At 47.7% G+C, this 12780-nt stretch overlaps 1 protein-coding gene across 2 annotated transcripts; it reads left to right on the top strand.

Annotated features, from left to right (window-relative positions):
- The first annotated feature begins 420 nt into the window (after positions 1 to 420).
- Positions 421 to 12545, top strand: RunxA (Runt related A). 2 transcript variants are annotated; one of them, XM_065299733.1, is made up of 5 exons: positions 421 to 841; positions 4667 to 4780; positions 8375 to 8479; positions 11015 to 11209; positions 11272 to 12545. In XM_065299733.1, the coding sequence occupies exons 1-5, from the start codon at positions 436 to 438 to the stop codon at positions 11913 to 11915; spliced, it is 1464 nt and encodes a 487-aa protein (XP_065155805.1). In that variant the 5' UTR covers positions 421 to 435; the 3' UTR covers positions 11916 to 12545. The 2 variants fall into 2 exon arrangements, with proteins under 2 accessions (XP_065155805.1, XP_065155795.1); XM_065299723.1 differs by having other exon boundaries at positions 8360 to 8479.
- Positions 12546 to 12780: the final 235 nt, after the last annotated feature.

Here is a 12780-nt window from a genome sequence, read left to right as displayed (position 1 = left end):
ACTGTGTGTGGTCCGTTTGCCATCCGCGAGCACCACGCGCGGACTCGCGCGAGTGAAGTCGTGAGAGCACATTGCAGTCGTCCATCAACGTCGGCCAAGCGTACATCGCGCCCACACACACCGCCGCGCGATTGGAAAAGTTGGCAAAGTTTTAATTAGTTCGTCACGAGCCGTCCGAAAAGTTCGCGAGCGCTGCTGCCGCCGCGCTGCACGCACGCACACCTGCCCGCCGAAGAATTAAAAAATCCCGCGCGCTTTCCCAACTCCCCCACCACCACCACATCACACACGCACGCATATTTTTTCCCGCGTGCTCCGCGTGCAAAACACCTGCGGATGAAGACGCTGGTGAAGTCTTTGGCCGACGCTAGCAGATGTGCACGCTGAATGTACGGTGACTGGAATTCGTCGCAGGGCCAACGCAGCGAAGTCACGATGCATCTGACAGCGACGAACACCTCCAACAGCCAGACGGCGACCGGCGCCGCCGCCTCACCGGAGGGCACCAATATCATCAACGACACCTACAGCAAGATGACGTCGGACATCCTCGCCGAACGTACCCTCAATGATTTCCTCTCCGAACATCCTGGCGAGTTGGTGCGCACCGGTAGTCCGCTGTTCGTGTGCACCGTCTTACCGCCGCATTGGCGGTCGAATAAAACTCTACCGGTGGCATTCAAAGTAGTCGCGTTGGGGGACATCGGCGACGGGACGGTGGTCACTGTGCGCGCCGGAAATGATGAGAATTACTGCGCTGAGTTGAGGAACTGCACCGCCGTGATGAAGAACCAAGTGGCGAAATTCAACGATCTGCGCTTCGTGGGCCGCAGTGGACGAGGTACACTTTACACACCTTTAAATCACACACACACACACATGAAGTGCGCATACATAATATGGATCGTAAACAGAATTGAAATTTCATGCATGCTGAAGGATAACAGCGAAAAAAGCAGGCGCGGAATATGCGGAGATATCAATTGCGTGGTGCACGCGGCAAAACGCTCGTTGGAATGTTTGATTGTTTGAACGTTGAAGCGCGGAGGGTGAATGATGGGGTCGGACGTTCAAGTGAATTAAATCCTTGTTCAAACATGCATGTTGGGACATATTACTCGTGGCTGTGTATAATGCATGATCGCCCTTTTTTTTCCATTTTTTACGCGCCAATTTTTCAATTATCTCCACGCGTATTACACCCGCCCGAAATTCACTTTTAAACGACCGCGTGGCTTCAGCTAAATTAACTTTGCAAGGATCCGGTGCGTAATAAGGTGGTGACTTTAACGTCCGCATGGAAATAAGAAAATTTCCTTCACGGGCGCCGATTCCGCCCGACGAATCGGAAGTTGCAGGCGAGGCGAGGCGGAGCGTCGCATCCTCCTTTTCTCAACTTTTCCCGCCACTTATCCGCAAGGATACTTCCTTAGCGTATTACGCCGTTGAGTAAAAAATTCCTCGCTGGGAATTTTGTTTCATCCTCATGTCTACTTTTGCTTCCATGCCTCCCGGATGCTCGAAACCGATGTACTAAATTTTTCATCGACCGCAATCCGCTTTTTCCTTTGCCGGAAGCAAAAAGTGCGCCGGCAAAGTTTCGGCCCGAAACACAGCACAAAGTGCTCCAACTCCGGGCAGGTTTTTGCGTCGGTGGGCGCTCGGAAAATGTGCGCGGGGAACATTTTCGTTTCGGCGAACGCGCCTCGTCATTCCTGGCATCTTTTCTTCGGCGTCCGACGGGCGGGTAACGCGAGCGCGTCGAGTTAACTTTTCCGGCGAAAGATAGTTGGCATTCTTATAGACTGCCGCTGAAAACGTCGAACGGATGCGCGCGATTTCAGGAATCTTCGATGTTTTCTCTGGTTTTATGCGCTTACTTCTCTATCGAACATACTTTACGTGTTAAGTAGATTTTATCAAGGAATTTTCATGCATCGCATTCAGCAATCGAAGCCTAGATGTTTGGAATATTTTTCGAAAAAGGGTCATGCATGCGCTGAGACAATCTACATACCTGAATGATAATATTTCAATTGTTGTGAGAGTCATGCATGATATTTTGTTTCGGCTCGAATTTTCGTTTCTGACGAAAGGGCGTAGCGATTAATTAATTAATTAAAACGTAATAATTGTAAACCTATACGCAATGGACGCATAGTCCGGCCGGCCTAGCGACGGTCGCTGCAGCGGCGGCGGCAGCGGCGAAATTTATAATTGTCATTAATATTTTAATTAATAAATTATGTAATTAACGCGCGTGCACACATTGCAGCTCTACCTAGCGCGCAGCGTATAATTAATCCACTCGTTCAAATGAATTAGGGGCATTAACGAGTCCGCCGCGCCGTCGGGGCATATGTTTCGCAATGCAATGCAACCGGCCGCCCCCGGTTGCGCCACCCACTATCAACAGTCGTGGACACGTGTTTCGTGCATGCATCATGCGACGCATGCAGACGGCGCGCAATCGTTTTTGACCCTTTTTGCTAATCGAAAAATCGTCGGCAGCGCAAACGGGAAATCTTTTTGATGTCACAATCGAAATCGCGGCGGGGTATCGTTTGTCTGCATTGGAATTGCTATGCATAGAGCGCGGATGATTGATAGAAGTTGTCGGTTATTTGATTAAAGAAAACTTTTAAAGTAGTTGGCAAGTAGTTGCGTGTCGGCGGCGGCGTGCACGTGGAGTGACGGCGTCGCCGGGGGTTTTTGGCTCGGTGTCTGTGGAAGCGGTTGGGTGCGGTGGCGGCGCGGCGGGCCCGTAATGCGCGGCGATGGCCGGGCGCCGGCGGCGGCAGGCACCGGGTCCGCGGTCAGGCCACTGCCTAACCCCGGCATCGGTTGCGTGGTCGACCTCCGACGCCACATACACCACGACCATCGCCACCGCAGCCACCCACTTACACTAACGCGATTTCCACCTAAATCTTGATCGAGCGCGCCCGCACACTCGCAGCGTGGCGGCGGCGGCGGCGGCGGCGGCGACGGGCGCACGCAACACACGAGCGCGCCCGCACGAACGGGCGCGCGAAACCGACATTACACATCGACCGATATTACACACGTTCGAGTGTTTCGCAGCCGCCACCGCCGACGCCGTCACCGCCAAACCGACCCAACGCACGCCCGACCGCCGATTCGGATATTCAGACGTTTAGACGTTTCGCAGCGCGCCGCGGCGAGACGCATAAACAACACAATCGGAAGAGCGCCGCCGTTATGGGGTTTGCCCGACCGCCGCCAGGAACAAGGATAACCGACTTCTGACTTTATCAAATTTACCCATTATCCAACAACTAGCACGTGTCTCTCCGCGAATACACCCACGCACGAGTTATGTAAAAATTAATTCAATCGAAACGCCAACGTTGCACACATTTTGCGGCGAGCGCAAAAAATACGCGCAAAATAAAAACACAACCATCAATGAATGACGCACATTGTACGATCAAACGGTTTATTCCTGCGACAAACCTCGGCGCACATGCGATAAACGCTTGTTATCGGATTAATGAATGAATATTGCCGGAAAAAAATCAACGACCACTTCATCGCTGCATACATGCGGTTCGCATGTTGTTAATAAACCTTCATTAAACACATTGTACCTTAAAATTACATACAAGGTGTTAATTTTACAATAATGCAGAAAAAAGTTATTTTTCGCCTAAAAATTTTTTGAGTTTTAAAATTTTGTATTTTGTTTCAAGCGAAACTAAATGAAATATTTTTGGGTTTTGGCACAGAACGATTGGTATAAATAAAATGTTTACATGCGTAATTTATGCGCTATGTGTGAGGCGGCGACCACGCTGTGTGTGTGTGTGTGCGAATAGCGCGTTAAAAATCGATGCGTTTTAAAAGTGGCCAGAATGTAGCGGTATGTTTGAGGTATCACACAAACCCTAATGGCCGGGTTAAACACATCAAGTAGTGTGCATTTTTCAACCGGAGAGCGGCGCACACACACATTTTCACATACATTCACCCACGCCTACACACCTCCACCGCTGGTGGAAAAAGCTCGCACGGGTGTTTTCGACGTATTGGTGAGTGTGGAGTATATACACACACACATACATGCACACTGGGGGCGGCGATTCGCGCCAACACGCGCCGCTTCCTAAGTGTCCAAGCGCACACGTACGAATGCGGCGGCGGCGCCGGTGTGTGGTGCATTCGCAAATAACGCACACACCGAGAGTACCTCCGAGCGCGAATTGACGCTTCGTCCAGCAGCACACACTCATTACCTTTGGGCCGCGCGCGCAAACATGCGAGTCCGCTGCCGCCGCCGCCGCCGCGCGGGTGTACGGAAAAAAGCGCCGCGCTGAGCAAGATAACACCACCGAACGCGAGCGCAAAGTGGAAATGAAAAAAAGCAATATCATCGAATGCGCGCTCTCGGCGGCGGCGGCAGCGGTGCACGTGCGGTGGTAATGCGTAAAATACGTCGGTCGCACATCATACACACGTCGGCGCGCGCGCGCGCGACACAACATTTTCCTACAATAAAAACCGCCCGCAAAAACGCCACAAACGCACTTGAAACTCGACGCGTTTTTTTTTCTGCGCGCTGCTTTTGATTTACAACCAGCTCTCGAAATGTTTTTGTAATGATTGATATCGCTGTGGATGCTAATCGCAGTGTGTTTTATTTCAGGCAAAAGTTTCACGTTAACGATCACCGTGTCGACGTCGCCGCCCCAAATTGCCACCTACAATAAGGCCATCAAAGTCACCGTCGACGGGCCGCGCGAGCCCAGATCCAAAACGAGTAAGTTTTAATTTATTAATCTTGCACTTATTTAAATTTCCACGCCGAACGCAATGTTATTAATTAGCTGCAGTGAGTGAACCCCATTTTCTTCGCTGGTTTCCGGCTCGTGATTTCCTAATTTATTAAATTCCGAGCGTCTGGAGCGCGTTAAACTCTTAGCACTTCTTTAAACTGTTGCTTGCGGGGGCGAAAAGGAAGTCAGCGCAATGCGGGCAAATCCGATGGGGTCGAACTTTTCCTCTGCCTCCTTATTCTTTCCGCATCTTTACACACTTTCGCCGCGGCGTTTGTCTTTGCTGGTAACCTGTTGCATTCGCCGTGGGGGCCGTCTTGGCTCGCCGGCGTCTTTAAAACACGCCAAGATTGCAAATCCGGCGACGGCGGCGCGAACGTGTCGCGCCCCGTTCTCGGACGACTTTATTCACCCCTCTTGTTGCGTCACCTAATTCCCGTGTTTGTTGTTCATTCTTCGGTGTCTTATGCGCGTATTTATGAAGTTCATTACTTCATCATCTCACATTCCGACTTTTGGAATTCTTCGCTATACCACAGAGATTTTTGAGTTGGAAAATGTGAGGAAAATTTCGGAAATGTTTGCGATAGTCTACGTCTAATTCCGCACGCGAATAATTCAAATCAGGATGCATCGGATAAGTCCCTCGTCCCCTTCGGTTCGAACTCACACACATTATCCAGATCGCATCAGCGTCAACCCGGCGTCGGCGAACGACACGCGCAGGCAGGAAGGCGCGCGCTCGCATTTAGGAAATTGACTGACCCCTCGAGGAGATTCGTAGATTAAACGATCGATTAGTGCGAGCGCGCCAGAGACACATGCGAAATTACTTTGAATTTATCAATTAAATCGAGAAGAAAACTAATTAACTCAAAGCAAAACTACCAAGCCCAACACCCAACCATTTATAATTTAAACAAAATTAATTTATTAATTTAAATTCCCGTGCAGGTATTATTATGATATGTATGCATACCGGCTGATAACTGCGGGGGTCGTGTGAAATTTGATTCCGTGGACTCACGCGGCGCTTGCATCTGAATGTGTAAGCAATGCTCGGGAATTGTTTATGCACGCGCTGGCGTCTAATAATACGCGAATATCTCTGCTCCTGGTCGGTAAACCAAATGGGCGCAGCTTGAGTGAACCGTGTTTACGCTTCGGGGGACGCCGCTTTGCTTTTATTACTCGTTTTGCTGCTTTTTTTTTCACTTTGTGCTGCGCGCCTCCACCGGCTGCGCGCAAGACGACAATGCATCGCGGCGAAAACTCTCTGATGTCGTCTGCCGGGCGTCTTTTTTGTCTATCGTTTTATGGTTACTTTACTGCTTCGTTTGAGGCGCGCGGCGAAACTCCCGAACTACGAAAAACTAATCGTTAATTCTCGACTATTAAATTCTGCAGCCGGCGGCGAGTGCAAGCTTAGAGCTTTTAAAAGCACGCACACACCACCAACACAGGCCGAAATGTTACATACAACTTGTTACCGGATTTCGTTGCGAAACCCGAAAAACACCAACTTTTCATAATTTTCCACTCGCGAGAAATTTTGCTCAATGCGAAAGTAGTTAGTTGCAATGCTTGGACGGGATGCAAAATGTTGCTGGCAGCCGCCCCCCGACGTGGGGTTAATTATGTATGAAGTTTGAAAATAGTTCGGTTTAACAAGCTGTATTCAATCGCTGAATCAGTGCGGAGTGTGTGCACTTTCCACGCTGGGAAAAGTGCAGCATTTTCCCGTCGCCTTCACACCTCCCAAGCTCCGCCGGAGTGCGAGGACAAGTGTGCAAACTCTCACCCTAATCTAATACATGTCAGATCCGAGCGGAGACTCGCAGCGCGAAAAGTGTCCATCTGTCCGAGCGGCCGTGCGGGGCCCACGTGATAACGACAACTACAACGAAATTACGGCCGACTGCAGGCGCTGCTGGAGACATTTCGTTAATAGCCGCGCGCGCATTGTCGCAGGTTTTGTCTCCTGCTGATTGCACCGCTATCGCCGCCGCCGCTGCCGTAGACGTTAATTAATATATACTGGAAGGACGCTCGCAAAGTGGGAAAACGTAATTATTTTGATGCGAGCGCTGCGCGTCGAGTACAACCCCAGGTTGTACCCGGCTGTCACCCGGACGCACTTCCGGAAGACACTGATGTAGCGATGGATTTTAAACGAATTATTGTGTGTCATTTTGCGCCTACAGCCCGCAAACGCCCCTGACACACTCCTGGAACTGATTCGCTTAGATTAACGAAAAATATTTCCTATGAAGGGTACGTGAAGCAAATACACCTTCTAAATATTCATCCAGGCCGCCGAAAAGTTTGCAGTGTAAGTCCTTGGTGAGTGTCGAGTTCGATCTGCATGAGGCTGGCGTGAGGAGAAACGCAACGAATTTCCCTAAATTTGCAAGCGACGTGGCGCGGACGCGAGCGCGGCATAGGTACCCGAATTAATGAATTGAATTGGTTGATTAATTAATTAGAGACCGGGGCTCATCTGGGGCCTCTCCCGCCGATTCTCCGACTCGGCGAATATATCCGAATCGAGTACCATTCCTGACCCTTTCCTGACGTTTTCTCAGCTCGCCGCCGCCGCCACCCCCAGCCGCCTGCCGACATCGCGTGTTACAACTATTGCGCCCCTTTCGCCGCGTACCTATTTCCCTATTTCAATTTACATTTACATTTATTCTCATTGATTTCCACGTTGGGATTGGGTCCTCGGCCCGTAGCTACTCGTTTATGCATTGTGTTCAGTTGTTTCAGCGTTGGGCATGTGCGCGCCGCACTTCGAATTTGATAATTAAGCAAATGCAAATTCATTAACATGCATTGCCGTTTTTCTGCAAAGTTCCACCGAGTAAAAACAACAATTGCAGCCAGTAAAACACATTTTTTACGTGTAATGTGCCATGTGTGTTGCCTATCTCTATAAAAATAGCCAAACAGAAGCCATTTTGGTAGTCATAAAATAAAACAACGCTTTTTACACGTCGGTTGTTGTATTTTATGAATTTCGAATTTGTTTGATGATAAATCATAGTAAGACGCTGACAGGCAGACGTCGCGGGCGATAACCGCAGGGCTTGTTTGCCAGATAACGCTCGGGGGTCCTGAAGTTTACGCGCGCCGTGGCCCCAACGACCGACTGGAAGCCGGAGTGGAAGTTTCAAGCCTAGTTTGTTCCAGAGAAATTGCTACAACTTCCTGCTATATTAGTTCACTTTAACTTCTCTTGTTCCCTTCTAGGAGAGCTCGACGGCCATCCCGTTCATTCCAGGCGACATCCTCATTTCAGCAAACTTGCGAACAATCATCTTCCAAAGGGTGCCGGTTATTAATAAGAGATATTGAAGACATTTAAGTCATTGCAGTACAACTTGGAGCACCCATTGAAGTTCGCCAAGTCATCGAGATCATTAGCTTACTAATTCTGCAACTGCGGCTGGAATTCAACGATTTATTTTTTTTTCATTGTTGTTTATTGTAGTTATGTAGTTGGTAGCTATATGTGCCTTTTATATTGATTTCGGACAGCATATATGGATCTAATGCGATAGTGCTTTCCCTTCTAGGACAGCAGCAGCAGTTCCACTTCGCTTTCGGCCAGCGGCCGTTCCCGTTCGCCGCGTCGGACCCTCTGACCGGCTTCCGAATGCCTCCGATCGGAAATTGCAACAGTACGTATTCTAATTATTATCGTGCTTCATAAAAACCAGCATCCAGCTTGGATATAACTCAGATATAAGTCGGGTCCGGAATAAATTTCGAATCTAAGTCAGGATGTTGAAAGTCTCGAAAGAGGCAATAAATGCACGGATCTACGCTTCTTTGAGTGCCATCCAAATATATTTCGACGCCGGAGTTGGGGCACTAAGTAACAACATGCAATAGTCAGCATCAGCAGGTCGTTTAGCACCAGACTGGGTTCCGCCACGCGCAGTCATTAAGACTAAGATCTATGAGGTGCAAGTTGGAGATTTTCGTAGATTTCCACACTTCGCCGATAGTTTTATGCAAATCTTTTAGTTTTCACTCGTAGTTGTGTAGTGTGCGCAACACCGTACAATTCAAGTACGCAGAAAGGAGTACAGGAAGCGGAGTAAAAGGACATGGAATGGAAGATTAAACATTGAGCAGTGAGTACTGAGCAAGCACGCGTACTCGGCGTACATATTAAAACGATTCAAACAAATTAAGTTTAACTTCTCCCAATGGTGTAATAAATATAATTCATTACTTTCCGCGTTTTCGCGCTCGGGAGCGTGCGCGCGCGGCGAAACCGAGCGGAACATAACATATTCAAAACGTTCCGGCCGTTGTCGACCTTTTGCCACCACTGGCTGGCACTGTTTTTCACCCCGACGCGTTATTTACATGATTTACACGAAAATTTCGCATGGAAAATTCATGCGCACGTTGCGTCAAAAATTACATCCGCAACAAGTCATCAAATCAAACCGAAGCGAGCGCAGTTTTTCGACTGATTTAATTAAAATTTACAAATCCGCTGAGCTCATTTATCCGATTGTTGCCGGTGATGATTTTCATCTTTGATCGTTGTACATTTATTTCATTCAGTTGGTGAGTAATTTGTGAAGAGTAAAAATGCGTGCTGCTGCTGCGTTTAAGTAAATTTTGCTTCATTATTTGCGGTGGCAAACAGAAAAATTACATCGATTCGAATTCAAAATATGCCACGCAAACACACATTGTTACGCGCTGTGTTTGTCCCAGCGCGTCGCGCGCGCGTTCGATCGAACATTTCGGCAGTTTGTTTGTTATTGAATCGCCAGCGGTCGCCGCAAAAACGAATTAATTGACTTTTTTCCATTTTCCAATTTTCCATTTCGCTCTTTATACATTGCGATGCGTGGCGCGTTTGTTCCCGGCCTCATACAGCACGTTCAACAAAACAATCCTCAATCGAAAATTCAAACAAACACTTTAAAAACTTCTCCGGATGAAATACGATCGAATCAAATGAAAACAAATCTGTCTGTTGACGATTTCAAGATCAATAGTGTTTGGCAATGCTAGCGATTTTTTTTTTGCGTAAAAGTAAACATAAATATCAACACTCGGAGTTGCTTGGAGTGCACAAATGTCCGCAAAAACAGTCACGACCGATCATCACGCTCGTGCGTCGATTTTTTTCGCAATTCGCTTGTTTAAAGCGAACAACGCTGCGGAAAAAACGATCAAATTGTCAATCGTATCATGGCACATCGCCGCAGCGGAAAGCGAAGCGCGATAAAATGCGAAGCACGCGCGCGGCCGATTTGCGTATTGTTTTTCCACGCATTGCGTAAATAATGATTTAATTGCACGATAATTAAGCGATGCAATTACTTGATGCAATGATTTCGGCCACCGCGAAGAGGCGCGATTAATTGGCCATAATTTAATTTGGTACTCATTTTATCGAATGCACAATTTTCACGTTTCGGCCGCGACGGCTGGAATTTTTATGCGCGAGGATTTAAATGAGTGAAATTCGGTGACACGTCGATGACAATTCGGATACCTTTTGGAAAATGTCATAATTTCTGGTAATTACGATTGTTCGCTGCAATTTTCCGCCGAGTGTAGTTGACATTCGACGTGGGGCGACGGGCGGCGGCGGATGGCCGAAAGCTGTGGGAGTTTTCGGGTCGATATATGCTCATCAAGTGCATTACCGACATGTACAGAGTACACACTCCATTATATCAACTATAATACCTATTAGTACACCAATTAAATTTCCCTCGGCAGCGCCCCGCGTGATCGCAATGTGTGGGCGTCCGAAGCCGGCGTTTCGTTACGTTTTACCGCCAACGCCGCCTCCGCCGCTGCAACACATCCGCAGATAATGGACCGTCCGTGCGCGGTCCACACCAGCCCGCACAAAGTGTAATATGAAATGGTAAATGAGGTCGAATTGCATCGGCGTACACTGCAGCATGCATACGCGCGCAGCGCTGCTGCTATTAGCGGGCGGCAGGCGGCGGGCGATACTTCTATCCGTTCCATCTGATAATTTAAATTAGATTATTACCGTTCTGCAATCGATAGAGGTGGGCAGTGTGCGCGTGAAAGCGCCACTCGGTTATAACTTGCCACACACTACCATCACGCTGCTGGTGGTAGTGGTGGTGGGGGTATTTTTTAGCCGAAATCGAAATGTGGCCTAATTGGGTTGTTGGAAATGTACGAAAAATGTTTCGTTGCAGACATGCCGCAATTCGGGCTCACATCAACGAACTCCCATTGGGGCTACAGCGCGGCGAGCGCGTACTCCCCGTACTTCACACCCAGCTCCTTGGGGTCCTGTCCAGCACCTTCCTCCTCGCAGTTCAACACTCCAGCGTTGGGTTTCTCCGGGGCCGCGCCTGACCAGACCACCACTCAGGACGCGTTCGCATCAGGTAAGTAAATCAAAAAGATCACCACTGTAACCCACACGATTTTACGTACGTTTCCATGTTAGTATTACCAGATACGGGTTCCTCGGACCTGGATCAACACCTTGGGTTAGTCGCAACGCAAACCCACACCGGCGGTCAGAATCAAAACAGCTCCTCGCTGCTGGTACCACGTTATCCATCCAATAACGACTTCAGTCTGTCGGGTTCGCGTTCCCTCAGCGACAACTCCAGCACAGCGGAGAGCCCCGTCCAGGAAGACATCCTCAGCCAAACCCCCCTGGGTGCTTCTGCAAATGTCAACCACCCGAACAACTCCAGCAACTTCCAGTTGCATCAAAACATGGCCCCAACGACGTATGCTTCAGGCAACTGTAATAATTCGTTGTACCCTGTACTACCAGCAAGTTTACTCTACTCTCAACTCTACTCAGCTGCGAATCAGTCTCATAATTTCCACTCCCTGCATTCACACTCCTCGCAAGGACACGCCAATGATTTGCAGAGCGTTATGGATCAACTCTCCACAACAAATCAGCGACATGGCACGCACGGTACGCAGATGAACAACGGCAGCACCGATTTGCTTCTCACCAACTCAGCGTCCTGTGCAGCCGCAGCTCAGCGACAAGACGACGCACGGCTCAACGCCAATCAACAGCGAGGTCCAGCCGCACACAACACCGACGCAGTGTGGCGCCCATACTAAAAATATCCAAAGATGTACAAAAACTTAATTAATTATCATCAATCATCCAAAGTCATACAACCTAAAAAAAGTGAGCCAATGTATACATTAGCGTAAGTTCTACCTTCTAACGAATAAAAATAAATTTTTTGTATAATAAATGCTCGGAATGGACGCAAGTTTAAACGCTAAGTGCAATATAAAGCCAAAAAAGTTTTAATTAATTTTAAACAAATCAACTAGTTAATTACGTGTATAAATAACAGTTAATTACGTATTTAATGAATTATTACATTAAACAAACCACTAATCGTAAACCGATTTAGGCGATAAGGGAATTAAAGTGCAAACAACAACATTTTTGACGATGTGTGCGGACAAAAGTGAAGTGAAAGCGTGGAAATGATGGAAAACTAGGTTGATGTTTTAAATCTCACTGTTATTTATTGCATATGAACTCTTACTGATAGCATTATTAAGGTGTGATACCAAGGACTAACCGAACTAACCATAAATACATAAATGTGAAATGTATACAAAAGGCAATATTAAATATGCTACTAAAGATCATGGGGCTGTTAGTATAATAACTAGACACATCTCAAAACTTTTCATTTTTTAACTAATTTAATTTATTTCATTATAAACAATATGTGCAAAAACCGAATGCTATGAGCCATGTTCTGTTTCTTAATGTATCCTACGATGAAATTCTATGAGAATTGTAAATTATTAATTAAAATAAAAGCAACGATAAATCCAAAACCAAAGGCGGTTTTCATTCGCAACTTTCTCTCTGTGACTTTCAGGAGCTGGAAAATGATCGAGGCTGTGTAAATATTTTACATACTCGACGCGCGTAATTAAAAGATCACAATAGCGAGGA

This window comes from Atheta coriaria, unplaced genomic scaffold (genome assembly GCF_025399875.1).
Source record: "Atheta coriaria isolate IRGN ID8LTWV9N9 unplaced genomic scaffold, Caltech_Dcor_3.1 hic_scaffold_1_pilon, whole genome shotgun sequence".
Taxonomy (NCBI): domain Eukaryota; kingdom Metazoa; phylum Arthropoda; class Insecta; order Coleoptera; family Staphylinidae; genus Dalotia; species Dalotia coriaria.
This window is presented reverse-complemented; position numbering and strand designations above follow the sequence as displayed.

Coding starts and splice junctions, on each gene's coding strand:
- RunxA (XM_065299723.1), top strand. CDS start 436: ATGCATCTGACAGCGACGAACACCTCCAACAGCCAGACGGCGACCGGC. Junction 4,781..8,359: donor CGAGCCCAGATCCAAAACGA/GTAAGTTTTAAT, acceptor CTAATGCGATAG/TGCTTTCCCTTCTAGGACAG. Junction 8,480..11,014: donor TCCGATCGGAAATTGCAACA/GTACGTATTCTA, acceptor GTTTCGTTGCAG/ACATGCCGCAATTCGGGCTC.